Source organism: Chrysemys picta, chromosome 11 (assembly GCF_011386835.1).
Source record: "Chrysemys picta bellii isolate R12L10 chromosome 11, ASM1138683v2, whole genome shotgun sequence".
In the NCBI taxonomy this organism is placed as follows: Eukaryota; Metazoa; Chordata; order Testudines; family Emydidae; genus Chrysemys; species Chrysemys picta.
Window position 1 is genome coordinate 71,536,663 of NC_088801.1, and position 18,128 is coordinate 71,554,790.

Below are 18,128 nucleotides of genomic sequence, written 5' to 3' on the forward strand. Positions count from 1 at the left end.
AGGGCAATCCTGCACATGAAAGGAGAGGGGCTAGCTGATCTGTTTCCAGCTCTAGAGTTGGTTCACAGGTAGCAAAATCAGTGCAAATGGCTGTCAATTCAAAAATAAACGGAGGTATTAAACTAAATTTGTGCCCATGTTTAACTGAACTAAGGGCAAGTTCCCTGGAGTGGGCTGTGTTTGCCAGCAGGTGCATTCAGAGAGTCACAACACTGCAGCCCCTGCTCTTTATCATGCAAGTGTTCCTTTTGCCAGTGCTGTTCTCTCGTCCCTCAACTCTCTTGCACATATAGCTATGACTCCACCATCTCCCTTTCCGACAACTGACAGAGCCTGGAACCAGCCCTCCACACTCAGGCAGAACTCCCACTGAAGTCAGTGAAAGCACTCCTTGAGTAGGAAGGGCACCAAGGGGACCAAAGTTAGTCAGCAAAGCAGTCAATCCCCTGCTCCTATCTCAGCATACATGCACTGGATCTCTCTTCGGACAAATGGAATGTCCAGGCAGTTAATTGGATCTGTCGGGTACTCTTTGCACTAGTATCAATGCCTCTCACACTACTGAAGAGCTTAATGTAGATATTCACTGACAATCTAGCCTAAAAAGAAGGATCCCATTGACAGATTATTTCAGTAAGGTCTTCTCTCTTCTGATTCTATCTCTATTGATCCAGTTAAACAGAAACCTTTTAAAAAATGTCCTGAAAGAGCAATATTCTAAAATCTTTGAATGACAAAACCTGCAATATTCTAAAACACAGATTAGGATTAATTAAGGCTCTTTATCTAGGATTATTTACTGGAAAAACAGTATTGATTGAGTAACTGTGTTCCTGTCAACCATCCAAGATGGCATAAGTTGCATTTCTTCTCCTACATTCCCTTTAGATTCCTTGTTGGTTGCTCTCCCTGAATAGCAGAGATCTGAAAACGGAAATGGAAGTGCAGCACACAAGGGCTTAACAGGGCTCCCTCCCCACCCCCAAACCTTTAAGATTGGCTCTGTTATAATTTAACAGCAACATATCTCAGCAAGTTTTAGTAAACCATCATCTCCCAACAAAAGGGGACAGTGAAAGATACAGGGTAGCTAACTGCACATTGCAGCATTTGTTTTTTAAGGCTCTCATTGTGGTACGGTTACTGTTTGGGGACAAGAGTACTTACACTGATATAACTTGCACATTAAACACAATTTCCCAAAGCTCAAAAAGCCACAGTTCGTGGCAAAACTCTTATATTATGAAATAAGCATAGGATTCTGTGGTTTGGGGACTGATTAATGGGGTATGGAGCCTTCATCTGTGGGTCTCTGGCTGAATCTAGTTCAAGTTGGTAGTAACCAAAGAGCCACCACCATCTGATGTCCGGCTTACTAAAAGTTGGTGGTCCCCAAACCAGACCAGTGGCAACCACCCTCTCACAAAAGCCTACCTACACCATGGAATTCTACTATCATTGTTTACCTCTGACAGACAATGTATAAAACTAAGTCTTGGTGCATATATGCTTTTTTAAGTAAAAGACAATAAAAGTTTCCCCTCGGCGGCAACCTTGAATAGGATTAGTTACTTACTAAAGCCTCAAGTGATGGAGACTAACATCATTTTGTTCCAGCCAAGGTCCCTTATCAAACTTCAGATACTCAATATCTTCAATTACCTGAAAGAGAGGCATACGTTACAATTACAAGAGTTTATCAAAATTACTATCCTCAGTCAAGAAAAATAAAAGTCAGTCAAGCAAACAATACATATAACTAAACAACAAAACCATCCCAATAGGTGACTTGCTATCACCTTCCAACAATAATGCAAAATGTTAGTAACGATCACAGGTTCAGAACACCCCAAAGGCAGTAACTGAAGTCCTTGAGGAACTCTTGCTGAGTTCACTTACTGATGCTTTACGTCCCTATGGAGGGCTAGGTGGGGAATACTTAGGGTGGCGGTAGGAGCTTTGTTTGTACTGCTCTCAAAACACTCCAAAGTGACTGGCTAGGATGTTGACTAGATGCACACGTGGTCCAGACTGCAGCTGTTACACAGAGGCATCCCTTAAGGGAGGCTCTATTAATGGAGATTTTCTATGTCCTAGTAAGGAGGAGAGGATGGAAGATGATAAAATACGGGTAGGATCGGATGAGAAACAGTGAAATGAAAAAGAGGCCCATTCAATTACATTATGTAATGCAGGGGTGGCCAACCTGAGCCTGAGAAAGAGCCAGAATTTACTAACGTACACTGCCAAAGAGCCACAGTAATAAGTCGGCTCCCCACCAGCTCTTTCCCCAACCCCCCCCTCCCAGTGCCTCCCCCTCCCTCCCTACACAGCTGTTTCGTGGCGTGTAGGAGGCTCTGAGGGTGAGCAGGGAGGACTGAGGGCACTGCAGGCTCAGGGGAGGGGGCAGGAAGAGGTGGAGTGGGGGCAGGGCCTGTGGCAGAGCCAGGGGTTGAGCAGTGAGCACCCCACAGCACATTGGAAAGTTGGCGCCTGTAGCTCCAGCTCCGGAGTCAGTGCCTAGTATAGGCAAGGAGCTGCATATTCACTTCTGAAGAGCCGCATGTGGCTCCGGAGCCACAGGTTGGCCACCCCTGATGTAATGGCAGACAGCTAAAAAATAACAATTTTTTTTTAAGTGCTTATATACCAATGCCAGAAGTCTAAATAATAAGATGGGAGAACTAGAGTACCTCGTATTAAATGAGATATTGATATAATAGACATCACAGAAACTTGGTGGAATGAGGATAATCAATGAGATACAGTAATACCAGGGTACAAAATATATCAGAAGGACAAAACAGGTCATGCTGATGGGGGAGTGGCACTATATGTGGGAAAAAAAGCATAGAATCAAATGAAGTCAAAATCTTAAATGAACCAAACTGTACGACAGAATCTCTATGGATAGTAATTCCATGCTTGAATAAGAAGAATATAGCAGCAGAGATATATTATTGACCACCTGACTAGGATGGTGACAGTGAAATGCTCAGGGAGATTAGAGAGGCTATACAAATAAAAAACTCAGTAATAACGGAGGATTTCAACTATCCCCACATACACCGGGTACATGTCACCTCAGGATGGGATGCAGAGATAAAGTTTGACACCTTAAATGACTGCTTCCTGGAGCAGCTAGTCCTGGAACCCACAAGCGGAAAGGCAATTATTGATTTAGTCTTAAGTGGAGCACAGGATCTGGTCCAAGAGGTGAATATAGCTGGACCGCTTGGTAATAGTGACCATAATATAATCAAATTTAACATCTCTGTAGCAGGGAAAACACCACAGCAGACCAACACTGTAGCATTTAATTTCAGAAAGGGAGACTACACAAAAATGTGGAAGTTAGTTAAACAAGGGACGTTGTGAAGGCCATGACTATAACAGGATTCAAAAAGGAACTAGATAAGTTCATGGAGGAGAGGTCCATCAATGGCTATTAGCCAGGATGGGCAGGGATGGTGTCCCTACCCTGTGTTTGCTAGAAGCTGGGAATGGGTGACTGGGGATGGATCACTTGATGATTACCTGTTCTGTTCATTCCCTCTGGGGCACCTGGCATTGGCCACTGTTGGAAGACAGGATACTAGGCTAGGTGGACCTTTAGTCTGACCCAGTCTGGCCATTCTTATGTTCTTATGAGGTGAGGATTAACAGCTGGGGAAAAATTGGAGGCTGCAGTGAAGAGGGTAGTTCCTAACAGATCTTCCAGGAAGACCCTTTAGATAAGTGGCTCTCAACCTTTCCAGAGTACTGTACCCCTTTCAAGAATCTGATTTGTCTTGCATACCCCCAAGTTTCACCTCACTTAAAAACTACTTGCTTACAAAATCAGACAAAAATACAAACGTGTCACAGCACAATATTATTGAAAAACGGCTTGCTTTCTCATTTTTATCATATAATTATAAAATAAATCAATTGGAATATAAATATTATATTTAAATTTCAGTGTACAGTATATAGAGAAGTATAAACATGTCATTGTCTGTATGAAATGTTAGTTGTACTGACTATGCTAGTGCTTTTTATGTAGCGTGTTATAAAACTAGGCAAATATCTAGATGAGTTGATGTACCAACTGGTAGACCTCTGTGTCCCCCCAAGGGTACATAAACCCCTGACTGAGAACCATTGCTTTAGATGAAACAGTTAGCAATACATCTACAAGGCCAGAACCTGAGCGGGTGTAATTGTTATAGCTCCACTGACTTGAAGGGATCGATAATCTACAGCAGCAGAGGTTCCAGCCCACTTGTATTTATCTATTTACTGACACTTACTTATTTACACACACAACAGACATTTCTATTCTATGCTACATAGTATGACACACTATGTTCATATGAGCTGTATGGTAATCACTTCCCTGTATCTCACAGAGCATCAAATGCTTCTTGGCATTTAAACAGAAAGGGGTGGCAAAGGTATCCATTGTTTATATTACAAAAGGGTCTTTATTACCTAAACAATTCTGCTTTGTTCCTCATGTTAAGTAGGAACAAGAGTTAATTTACACAGGTATGACTAACTGAATGATCATCATTACTTTGAGCATTGTAGTGTACGTTTCTCTTAAGACCATCTAGTTTGATGTAAACTTATAAACAGATGGTTGATGTGCGATAGTCTCAAAACCTGACAGAATCTAAAGAAAACCCTGAACCCTCTATGCCCACTGTTGACCTGTTTAATCAGATCAGGATTAAACAAAGACTGTGAATGGCTATCCAACTACAGAAGCAGTTTCTCCTCCCTTGGTGTTCACACCTCAACTGCTAGCAGAGCACCTCACCCTCCCGGATTGAACTAACCTCGTTATCTCCATACTGATTTATACCTGCCTCTGGAAATTTCCATTACTTGCATCTGATGAAGTGGGCATTCACCCACGAAAGCTTATGCTCCAATACTTCTGTTAGTCTTAAAGGTGCCACAGGACCCTCTGTTGCTTTTTACAGATTCAGATTAACATGGCTACCCCTCTGATACTTGACACTGTTGACCTGTTACTAACTGCAATAGTGGCAAGATAAGGGGCTAATTAACTGTGCCAAAGTCTACAATGTCTATGATTTATAAAGCATGTACCTTAGCATTATATAATATCCTATTTTTCACTGTCTTTGATTTCACTAAATATTTCTTGGGGAATGGTATGGCAAGTTAGTTTAAATGCCCCTTCTTTATTCTTAATTTTAGATTCCAAATACTCACTTGACAAATGTGAAAGCAATTATTTTTCATGCCGAAAATGGCTGGCGAAAGAGCTCTCGCATTTTAATTTCTAAAAACATCATGAATCAGCATGTGTGAAATCAATCAGTATTCTAATCAGTTGCATTTACTCAAGTGACTGTGGGAAAGAGCATCTTTTCAGCAGCTTCTTATCCGTATCACATCATTGTTTTACTGTTGGTGGGTGACAGTGTGCATGTGCATGTATTTTTTGTCTACAGAATCTATAGACTATAAATGATTTTGTCTGTCTTCCATCAGTTTTTAAAGGAAAATTTCACTTTGATGGGAAACAACCTCAAAAAGGGAAAATATAGCATAAGTTTCTTGTAAGCAGAATTAATACCCATGTTTGTGGTTCCCACTTGGCGTCGAACTTGCTAAATTGTATGCTATTCTTGCAGTCCGTGACTGAAAATAATAAATTCCTACTCTACTCCAGATCTGCTCAAATCCAAAATAAACATGGGCGTGACATGGGTCATAAACACACTCCCTGGCCATGTACTGTGATGATGTAATACTGCTGGCCCGGAGGAATATCTGCTTGAGCAATAAGACCTTTAGGCTACTTTAAACCCCGATTTACAGGATTAAAATAAAATTGTCAGCAATGGGATTTGCTAAAAGTTACCAGGAAGGAATAGAAGGTAAGTAATCTTTTCTCCTAAATCCTCTCCACTTCCCTATTGAGCCTGGGCCTACCCCCTGTGACTACCCCCCAGCCCTACAACACGGGATCATCTTTTGATTCCTCCCACACAACCAGGTCCTGTCAAATCTTGCTGTATCTTCCTCAGCAACATATTGAAAATCCAACTGTTTCTTTCATCAACACCCTGATTATTTCCTCTCGTTTATTACAGCTGCCTCCTCCCTTGCATATCTGAACATCTCTCCTTAGTGCGCCCAAAATGAAGTATCGAACATGTTATTCCTTGCCTGTTGATCTGACCACATCACAATCCTTCTTGAATCACTTCACTTGCACCACATTGTACAACACTTCAGATCTAAGAGATTTTTCTTTTGCTTTTAAGGGTCATACACGAATCTGCTCCTGCATCTGACCTCCTCTTATAATCTCCAGCCCCACCTCCATCAATGACATCTACCTTGTTACCCTATTGATCTCAATGTTACCTTTTTTATACTGCTCTACGGGTGCTCTCCCCATTGTGGCTCACTAAGGGTTTGTCTACATTGGCATTTTGTCGTCAAAACTTTTGTTGTTCAGGGGTGTTAAAAAACACATCCCCAAACGACAAAAGTTTTACCGACGAAAAGCACCGGTGCGAACAGCGCTTTGTCAGCAGTTCTAAGCAAGCTTTCAATGACAGCTATTACACATCTTTATCTCTAAAATAATTATTTTGACAATCATTTAATAACCACCGACATGAGACGCAAATCATTGCTTAAAAATGTGTGTTCTGGGGAAATGGTTAACACACTCCATTATCATATGCACACTGAAACAACCAGCCCTGTTTGTGATTTTGAAATCAAGCTGCCTGACAAGTCCCTCAACCAACCTCTTAAATCAGATTTTCTTAATTAGCCTTTGCTTATTCAGTGTTACGGATTCTGGTTACAACACAGTAGTACCCAACACACATCTGTATTACCAACATAAAATGGACTAAAATGTGCAGCAAAACTAAAATGCTGCAGCCCAGCTTTGTGCTAAAAAATTCAAAATTTTCTGCTCTGACCTGAAAGGGGGCGGGGCTGGCTGAGGGGCACACAGCGTCTGGCAGCCTGCTGGAGCACTCCTGCCACCAGGGGGCTGATGAGTGCGGCAGGGGGCAGGAGAGTGGGTCTCTGGTCAGGTTTGGGGGAGAGAGGTGTTCTGGGCAGTGAGGGGTGGGAGGCGCTAGGAACTAGGGGTTTGTGATGGTGCTGCAGCACCCCAATGTTTTAGGCTGCCTGGCCCCAAAGCTCTGCTCTTGGCCCCTCTGTGGAGGGGTCTCTGGGCGGGGGCAGGGGGGCCACTCGGCATAGGGGAGTGTGTGTGTGGGGGGGATTTGAGGGGAGAGCTGTGGTTCTCAACCTGCGGCCCACAATGATAAACAGGTTGAGAACTACTGCTCTACACTCAGCATGAGGTAACTAGGTTCCCCAACTCAAGATTTTAATAGAGTTGACAGGACATAAATAATGCCACCAAAACCAATCAATAAGAGAGGGGAGATTGGACCAAATTATTAGACTTTACCATCTGGATTAAATAGTTAAACATACATCACCTGGGATGAGGTTTCATTTGACACTTTTTTCCCCATGAGATGCAGCTAAAACCCTAGGCTGCAATACCTGCGAATTAGATACATCTACCAATTGGAGGTAGGTATTACATCATATGTCTCCCATTCTCTGCCTTGTACTGCTCCTGGTCAAAACACAAACCCATTTCATTCTGCAATTCAGAAAGTAGAATTTATACACATATTACCCAACATGAATTGATAGGAATTACAGAGATGATTCCAACAGAAATTGGGTGGCACAAAGATTTTCCTGCTGCCTGACAGAGTCTATTCAGCTACAGTTCACAATTAGTTTTCTCTGGAGATTCCAAAGACAATTGATTTCAGGATTTCCATGTTTCATTTGTACCCTGATGCTGCATTGTCATTATCAATGAGCGAGGCACAAAGGTTTTAAAGCCGTTTAACATTGAAAGGCAAAAATCCAGTATAAAAACTTCACAAAGGTAGCAATATGGTAGCTAGGTTAGGAGCCTCTTTTGCTATTAACTGCCGATCTACATTTAAATATGTTCAGTTAAGCATCTCGTTGCAGACCAGGTGGAGAAGAGGAACTCAAGATCATCATATGGGGAAGTAAGAACCGGCAGCATGGTATTAATATACCAACCTGAATGCTATAAAAATCACTCCCAAGGCAAATTTAGGTGTGCTGCTCATCATAGAAAAACACTCTGAAATTACTACCCAGCACTGAAAAACAATGCTTTTATTACATAAGATTTGCGTAACTTTGCAGTCTGTGCAAAGACTTGTGGAAAAGCTATTTTCACAGCTAAAACAAAATCAGTTCGGCATCCCCCAGTTGTACAGAGTTTGGAAAATAGATGTATACTTGGATCTGAGTGTTGCATTGAATTCAAATGTACATCCCATTACATCCAGGTTCTTATAGCCCACTCCTTACAAAAATGCACCACTTTTCATTAAAAATAAAATCAGAGTAATGAACTGATCCAACATGAATTCACAGTGATAAATTTTTGTTGATATTTTCAGCCTTATCAAGAGGCAGAATTCTGAAAATTACAAAGCTACAACTTTGCTTTGCTGTCTGATTGCTCAACAACAACGTATAGCCGAAATTCACATCTGCCTCACATCCTTGAAGTACACTGTCACCATTAGAAAGTCACCAATCTCTTATGAGGCTTCATTTTTGATCAGAACAAGACAAAGCATAATGGAATATTATGGTTGAACTTGCCCATGTTAACTACTTAACCCTTTTGTTTAACCATTTCTGGACTGGTCCTCAAATGTGTTTATTTACCTACTGATCACCAAACGGAAGGCGGGCTTTCCACAGCAGCAGGAAATTCATGAAAGTTATGAGATGTCTGAATTCTTCTATTTTTAGGGGTGTGCCTATACTGCACCTGGGGTGGCATTTCCCAGCATGGGTAGACAGAAATACGCAACCTCTATTTGAGCTAGAGTGCTAAAAATAGCAATGTGGCCAAAGCACCACAAATACGCACGCAGGTGGTCAGGCAGGTTTGTACTCAGGTATTTGGCACAAGCCGCTGTGGCCACATGGCTATTCTTAGAGCATTAGCTCAAGCGGAGCTGGTGAGTGTCTGTCTACCCATGCTGGAAAACACAACCTCAGCTGCTGCATAGACATACCTTAAGGGTGAAGGAGCAAAATCCTTTTCACATGATGGCAGAAACTGTATTATTAACATGTATGCTTATGTACAGCTGTTGTCAGCAGGGATTTTAGCACATTTTCTAAGACCAATATGCATCCCTGTGTCTAATTTATTATCAAATGTTCATAAAAACCTCCCAACTCCACATTTGCCATGGAAACCTGGATAGAACATTCCCTACCCCCGATGCATCAACAGAGCTGTTCCTGAGACGGTTTCATCCGTAGCAAAGTCTGGGTTTAACTAGGAGGATTACTTTGCTAGTAGATCCCTGAACTAATTAGGTCCCCATCTCCCTCAGGAGGTCACCATTCTGTAAATCCTCTCTTCCCAATCCTCCTCTTTCAGAAGTAAGCAACATGCTACCATGCAGGGGTCTGGGTCTCATCTCTCGGGCTATGCAATCAGCCCTGGGAAAGATTCTTTGCACCTCTCTTTCTCTAGCAGATGAGAGGAGTTAAGTTAGACAGGCTCCTGATGAAAACACAAGGAAGGTTACCATAACATCAGACCTTCAAAGCAACAAGTATGGGGAGAATGGGGTTCCGTTAAATTGGCAACAACAACAACAAAAAGATATGGGTGATGTAGATCTTAGGAGCTGTGCAGAACCTTATCACTTGTATAAAATTTGATTGTACTTTTAAGGAGTTGTGTACTGAAAATGAAAGATGATCCTTTGATGAGGGATCAAATTACTACAAAAACTTTTCCAAAGCTATAGAAGACAGTGAGCAGGAATTAGAAACTAGCCACAACTGTAGATACAAACCAACAAACAAGAGGTGAAAGGCCTTAATTATCCCATTATGAATCCTCTAAACCTTCTCCGACTTCTCCCCACATTGTGACCAAGTGGACTGCATTTTTCCAGAATAAAGTCACAGAGAATCAACCCCAGGCTAATCAAATTGGATACTGTAAACTGGCCTATTATCCTGCAGTTTGGCTGATTCTCCCCACGTCCACACTGATCTGCACCAATCCATTTGGAGAGAAGAACTGCAATTCACAGATACCATATGCAACGGTCGATACAGATCAAGTGACTGGCCTTTTAGCAGTCTCAACATTTGTAGTTGCATGACTACCTTCCAGCAGTTGGCTCTTACAGTTATCACAAACATTTTTCTCAGATCGAAGAATCCGTGGGATGGTAAAAGGAGTCAAACTTTAGATCCACTAGTAGTTTTCTAGCAAAGTAATAAAATAACTTAATATTCCCTTTAATTTTTAAAAGAAACTAGTTCCAAGACTAGAGTGGATTATTTTATGTTGCTGTTATTCTAAAAGACATGACTAAATTGCAAATCCAAGATTAACTACAAAAGATGGTCAGGACAATGCATTTCAAAAAAACAGATTTCCTTAATCAAAGCTTAATGATATCTACTCCATGCAGCAAGCTCTTTTACCTTCTCTACATCCTGCGCCTCCCTCGCTGTGTACCGCAAAACCTCAGAGGTCTCACTACAAAGAAAAGAAATAATAATAAAATTACTGGATATAGCTACCTTGCCCCCCCCCCAGAAAAAAAAAGACCCCAATTATTCATGCTGAAATGAAATTAAGATGTAATACATCAAGATAAATGGAATAATTTCAAATTAAGATTTTTTTTGTGGAGGAGTTATTTGGAGAAGTTGTTGCTCCTTGTATTGCTCAATGTTTCTTTCCTGCAATGAAAACGTTAAAAACTCCAAATGTCAGAATTAACTGAAAACTATCTAAGTACAGCTGAATCTAAGAGTTTGCTAATATGAGACTTGTCCTAATTATGCACTTCTGCTCCTATTCAGTCCAGACAACCACTCTTCAAACTATTAGCAGCTGTCTGACCCAAAATTCAGTGAGAGTCTTGCATTTTACTATAACCACTACATTTGTGGATTATTTCTGGAGAGGATTAAATTGTTTATCTTTATTTACCAAGATAAAAGGTAACAAACAATATGACATTAAAGCTGGGTCCATATTTATGGATGGAAAAATGCCCACAAAACAGACTGTAAAGCACCCTGGCTCAAGGACCATCTTTCTGTGTCTGTACAGAACCTAGCACAATCGGGTCTGGTGCCTAACTGGCACTTCTGGGCACTACCGCAATAGAAGTAACAAACTTGGTTCCATTCACTTCTGTGATTCACAAACACTTTTTGCAGTACTGTAACTCCACGCTCGTTCCCCCAGTTCCTCCCAAGTAAACCCCTGTGAATTCAAAAGACACCCTTGTGCTTTTTACAGGAGCAAATAGCAATCTTGGACGCTTTTATTTTTCTTCTAGGTTCTTTAAAGATGGAAGTTCACAGCCCAAGCAATTTTTAAGTACAGCATTTTATTTAATTTGCAGCTAAAGAAAGTTCTGAAAAAAATCACCTTTTGCTTAGCAGAACAACCTGCAAGTCCAAAGTGGAAGTAAAACCTGGCAATCTGAAGCCTACTGCCGGCAGCAGTCATCTTACCAGTAAGTGACAATTCAGGACGGCAGCAGCGTGGAGGCCAAAACCAGCTTGAAGCCTGAGTTAATAGTGGTCCATCCAGACAGCTTTGTTAATAAGAAACATATGCCCTTTATTCCAAAGGATCCCAAAGCATGTCACCGCACCACTGATACACAGTCAGTTACTGGCTAGAGAGCCACTGCCCATGGCACTTTAATGTTTAAAGAGTTTCCTGGTTACAAGAAGGGATTTCATTATTTTGTTCTTTTTACTCATCTGGTGCAATAACGATGGTTCTTCAAGACGTGTGTCCTTATGGGTGTTCCACAACCCACCCTCCACCCCTCTACTTTGGAGTTCTTGTCAAGGATTCTGTGGTTAAGAAAGAACTAAAGGGAGTTCGCCTGCACGCGCTGGTTAACCTCATTTTGGGGCACGAGAGGAGACAGAGCACACGCAGGCTGAACAGACTCCGATACCAAAGTTCTCTGATCAGCAGTGCAAGGACGCAAGCGCACCTACAATGGAGCACCCATAGGGACGCTACTCGAAGAAGAAGCTGTAGGATTCTTGAAATCCTCAATTCTAACATTCATCTCCCTACAGTCAACTGGCAGAGGAACAAAACTGCCTTGCTTTTTCCTCCCCAAAAGGGGACTGTTGTCACAATACAGCACAGATGTTTGCATCTTCAGTTTCAAGTTTCACTGAACAAAGGATAGTGGGTTGTTTTGACCAAATACAGAGTTCTAAACTGGCAATTGCATTATAGAGTGGATCAAGCCACTTGATACTTGGCAGCTTTCACAAAGAGGAAGCAGCTGCTCAGTGATAGCAGAATTAGATATGAAGATTAAGAACAGATTTGCAATTTTAGGCTTCTGGCCAGGAAACGACCACCAAAAGGATTGAAGTGAAGTGGTCTGTTCAACATGATGAAGAAAGTACCTATCCCGGCATTAGTCGTTTATGAGACTATCAGATGATGCACGAACAGGTTCTGGTATCTCCAGTAGGACATCAACCTCCTGTTTTCATCTAACACAAACTATTGATGAATTCCATTGTTGTGTGAAACTTAAGTGTCATACATGTTAAAACTTTTAACATCATAGGGGCAGATGTGTCCTCCTTTGAAACTGAGAACAAACTTCAGTTTGACAGGCTGTTATAAACCCATACACTGGAGATGCCATGCAGAGTGATTGCTTAACAAGTGTATTAAACCACATACAGATGAAGAGTTGAAATCACAGCAGGACAAGCTAGACCAGGACTTAACAACGTGGTATGTTTCAGGGGCTCGATTTGATTCAAAGAATAAGCAACAGTTTTCTCCTCACTGGTGAATTAAAACAATTCTACCCTCAGGGATGGGAGTCCTAAGTTTCCCACCCTTTCTCTTCAGCCTTTAGTTCCAACTTTGTTCCGACAGCTGTGCGCTAGCTGCTTATCAATGGGGGTGAACTCGCCAAGGGAGGCAGCTGACCTTAGCTGCATCAACATCTCAAGCCCCAGATGACAGACAGGCTTCAAGACGACGACATTAAATTATTCAGTTCAATTGCTGGCAGCACAATTACCCTGATTTATCTTGGGAGTTGCAGCAAGAAAACAAGAGGAGATGGACCATACACCTTAAGGTTTGTTCTGACTTGCATCAATGAGACTAGATAACCAGATGTATACACAAGCCAACCAGTGTTCCCTCTAATTTTTCCCATGCACATGTGGAATGAATTTTGGTATGTGCATCAATATGGAGGTGATGCATCACACATCAACTCCATATTGATGCACATACCAAAATTCATGTGGTGGGGGTGGGGCCGAGGGGTTCGGAGTGTAGGAGAGGGGCTCAGGGCTGGAGCAGAAGATTAGGGTGGAGGTGGGGGGGGGGTGAGGGCTCCTGTTTGGGGCCAGAGATGAGGGGATCAGGGCTGGGGTGCGGAGCTGGGACTACAGCTGGGGGTGTGGGCTTTGGGGTGGGGCCAGGGATGAGGGGTTTAGGGTGCACGCTCCCTGGGGGCTACGGCAGAGAGAAAGGACTCCCCCCAGAACACTATAGATAAGCCTACCTAAGTAGATGTGTCTAGGTCAATAGAAGAATTTTTCTGTCAAACTAGTTACTGCTGCTCAGAGACAGATTAGCTACGGTGATGGAAAAACCCCTTCCGTCAATGTAGGAAGCATCTACACTACAGAGTCATAACTGCAGCACCATAACTGCCGCTACAGCACCTGTAATGTAGAAATGGCCTATGTTAATTGCCCCAAAGACTCGTACTTTCATGCAAATTTAGCCCACAAGATAGACCCATCAAAATCAAAACTCTCCTATAAGAACTGGAATGGGGACACATTGAAATGGTCTCCATGGTATTGCTCAGAGCTGCCATACTGTAATCTCAAATTCAGTTCCTAGGTCCTTCCTTCAAGGACAACTAGATCAACTAAAGAGTTCCACAAGATCAACTAAAGAGTCTTTTCTGGCCACAGAAGACTGCTCAGAAAGTGGTTGCCACATGGGATAGGAGGATAGAGAGTTAAAGCAAGAGATGGATGTGAAAATCCCCCTGAATTATTTTATCATCAGTTGTCCAAAAAAATAAAAAATTAAAACAGACAACTACAGAGCTACCACATGAGTAGATTCTTGGGGGGGAGGGGGGGGGTAAAAGAGAGAGGAAGCAAGTATTCTCTCCAAACAAATCTGACAGGTGATCATATTAGGACACCTCCGCTCCTCCTCATCTTGCAATGCCCCTTCCCCTACAAACACAGACAACAATAAAGACACCACTCTAGGAAAGTGCTCTCTTCACCTCTATAGGCTGTCCACAATATCTTGTCAACTGGATAAGCAGCCAAGATGCTAATGCCAAATGCCCACAGTACATCACTAGAAGAGAGGCAAGGAAGACATCTCTCATAGTTGGAATAAAGAGGACAGCAATCTCTGATCCTGGGATTTATTCCTTGCCTTATCATTGACATACTGTTTGGTTGTGAGCAAGCCAGAAACTCTTTGCACTATTGTGCACCCTTCTGTAAAATGCAATAATACTTCCCCACCCAGCTGTGGAATCGTGAGGCTGTTTATAATGTGCTCTGAGATACTAAGACGAAAAGCACTGAATTATGGACTTGGGTCCATAAACCTTGTAATATATTCAATGCTGCTACCATATAGGAATTTGAGTTCAGTCTCGAAATCCAGTTGAGTTACAATCCAAGTGACCATTAGCAACTACTCTGCCCCCCAAAAATAAATTTATGCTTTTAGAAAGCCAGTGGAACCTAAAAGTTCAAATAAAATCTTTCATCTTTCTTAAGCCCATTGAAGCAAGTCTAAGGGGAAAAACAGTTCAAGAGAGAGTTGGTAGTTTTTCAAAGACACGTTATTAAGGGCACAAGAGTGAACTATCCCACTGAGTAGGAAAGATCGGAAGTATGGCAAGAGACCATGAGATCTTCAACGATCTGAAACTCAGAAAAGAGTCCTACAAAAAGTGGAAACTAGGTCAAATTACAAAGGATGAATATAAACAAATAGCACAAGTATGTAGGGACAAAATTAGAAAAACCAAGGCACAAAATGAGATTAGCTAGAGACAAACGGTAACAAGAAAACATTCTACAAATGCAACAGAAGCAAGAGGTAGACCAAGGACAGCATAGCCCTGTTACTAACATAGTGAATGCCAGTGAAAATGAGGTAGGATCAGAGGCTGAAATAGGGAAAGAACAAGTTAAAAATTACTTAGACAAGTTAGATGTCTTCAAATCACCAGGGCCTGATGAAATACATCCTAGAATACTCAAAGAGCTGACTTAGGAGATACCTGAGCCATTAGCGATTATCTTCTAAAAATCATGGAAGACGGGAGAGATTCCAGAGGACTGGAAAAGGGCAAATATAGTCTCTATCTATAAAAAGAGAAATAAGGACAACCCGAGGAATTACAGACCTGTCAGCTTAAACTCTGTACCCGGAATGGTAATGGAGCAAAAAAAATTAAGCAATCAATTTGCAAACACCTAAAAGATAATAAAGTGATAAGTAACAGTCAGCATGGATTTGTCAAGAACAAATCATGTCAAACCAACCTAATAGCATTCTTTGACAGGTCATGTGGTAACAAGGCATGGGGATGGAGGGAAGTGGTAGATGTGGTATATCTTGACTTTAGTAAGGCTACTGATACTGTCTGACGTGACCTTCTCATAAACAAACTAGGAGAATATTACCTAGATGGAGCTACTAAAAGGTGGGTGCATAACTGGTTGGAAAACCGCTCCAAGAGATTAGTTATCAGTGGTTCACAGTCATGCTGGAAGGGATATCGAGTGGGGTCCCACAGGGATCAGTTCTGGGTCTGATTCTGTTCAATATAGTCATCAATGATTTAGATAATGGCATAAAGAACACAGTTAAAAAGTTTGTGGATGATACCAAGCTGGGTGGGGCTGCAAGTGCTTTGGAGGATAAGATTAAAATTCATAATGATCTGGACAAAATGGAGAAATAGTCTGAAATAAACAGGATGAAATTCAATAAGGACAAATGCAAAGTATGCCACTTAAGAAGGAACAGTCAGTCAGTTGCACACATACAAAATTGAAATGACTGCCTCGGAAGGAGTAGTGCAGAAAGGGATCTGGGGGTCATAGTGGCTCACAATATGAGTCAACAATGTAACACTGTTGCAAAAAAGCAAACATCATTCTAGGATGTATTAGCAGGAGTGCTGTAAGCAAGATACAAGAAGTAATCCTTCTGCTCTACTCCGTGCTGATTAGGCCTCAACTGGAGTATTGTGTCCAGTTCTGGGTGCCACATTTCAGAAAAGATGTGGACAAACTGGAGATAGTCCAGAGAAGATTGACTAAAGGTCTAGAAAACATGACCTATGAAGGAAGGCTGAAAAAATTGGGTTTGTTTAATCTGGAGAAGAGAAGACAGAGGGGAAATAACCTTTTATGTACTTGAAAATTATTGTCGTTACAAGGAAGGGGGGGGGGGGGGAATTGTTCTCCTTAACCTCTGAGGATAGGACAAGAAGCAATAGGCTTAAATTGCAGCAAGGGCAATTGGACATTAGGAAAAACTTCCTAACTGTCAGGGTAGTTAAGTACTGGAATAAATTGCCTAGAGAGGTTGTGGAATCTCCATTATTAGAGATTTTTAAGAGCAGGTTCGACAAACACCTGTTGGGGTGATGTAGTTAATATTTAGGCCTGCCATGAGTGTAAGGGGCTGGACTAGATGACCTCTCGAAGTCCCTTCCAGTCCTATGATTCTATGATGTTGGTAGCCAGAGTTCCTTGACATGAAGGGTAACTGCAGTGAATAATTTCAAAGGGTAAATTTCAGCACTAGCATAGGGACCCAACTGTGTAGGTGCATAACTTACTACATCCAGAGTTAAATATGGTAACAAAACACAAGGAGGATTTTTACATATAAGCAGTTTGAATCAAGTGTATGTGTGGCGAGTCTAGCTCTACATGCACAAATAGTTTTGCATAAATATTTGTCACATAAAATGGCTTTAGCTGCTAACCTGATCTCTGGCAGGAAAGATTTCTTGTAGACATCTTCAATGCTCTGGAGGTAGGCAGGAGACACCTTTTTCTCATGGGGCTAAACACAAAGAAAACAAAACGCTGTGAAACGTGGGTGTTTGTTTTCTTTTTACACTGGTACAGATGCCAGAGATCCCAAGTAGAAGCCACGGCTCCCACACCATCTGTTGAAGCACAGCTCCTGTATTAAACAGCCAAACAATCATTTACATCCACATGCATTTATGAAGACTTCAAAATTACAAGTAACATATGGAGTATTTGGGATTACAGAATATTGTATTAACATATCGAACACTACATATGTGGCAAACGGAATAAGCTGCAGCTGCTGTAGAATCATAGCTTTTCACTGTACTTTTCCGTATGTTCTCCATAAAGCTGAATGTATTTGTTTTGCAATTCTTTTAATAACGATCGGATGAATAGGAGTCTCTTGGTACAGAAGAGAGTCTGGAAAGACAGAAAAAGGCAAGTACTGCTGAAGAATGCACAAAGAGACACTTCTCTACCAGACTGAGATGAAAGGTGGAAGAATCTCAATTTTTCTAAGCTTACACAGAGTTACCAACCAAGAACAGGCTCCAGACAGATTAATTTCCAAACAGATGACTAATCCTACTCACCTGCACATTTAAGGAAGTTATGTATAGTCAGTTGGTTAAAAAAAAAAAAAAAGGATTGCCCACATTGACCCTTTCAGCAAGTTAATCAGAATGGGCCAACTAACCATCATTTCTTCTCTTGAGGATTGATTAGGACGTGCGTGATTATAGCGTGCACCCCAGATATAATCCTCCCTAATTTTTAGGCAGACAGATGAGCATCAGTGCACTCAATACAAAGCCGAAGAACTTTTTCTTATAAGTGGACTGCAAATCTACTATCAAGGGGTTACCCATCAACGGCAAGCATCAGTTACTCTA

The 18,128-nt window shown here is 41.6% G+C and overlaps 1 protein-coding gene across 1 annotated transcript in view; it reads right to left on the reverse strand.

Moving 5' to 3' along the window:
* Positions 1–18,128, reverse strand: part of NDUFA10 (NADH:ubiquinone oxidoreductase subunit A10) — a 61,042-nt gene that overhangs the window by 23,953 nt on the left and 18,961 nt on the right. Inside the window, exons 6-8 of the mRNA XM_005311490.5 lie at positions 17,181–17,260; positions 10,588–10,642; positions 1,577–1,662 (exon numbers count right to left, since the gene is read on the reverse strand). Coding sequence (XP_005311547.2) covers positions 1,577–1,662; positions 10,588–10,642; positions 17,181–17,260 — 221 coding nt within the window. The remainder of the gene's footprint in view (positions 1–1,576; positions 1,663–10,587; positions 10,643–17,180; positions 17,261–18,128) is intronic.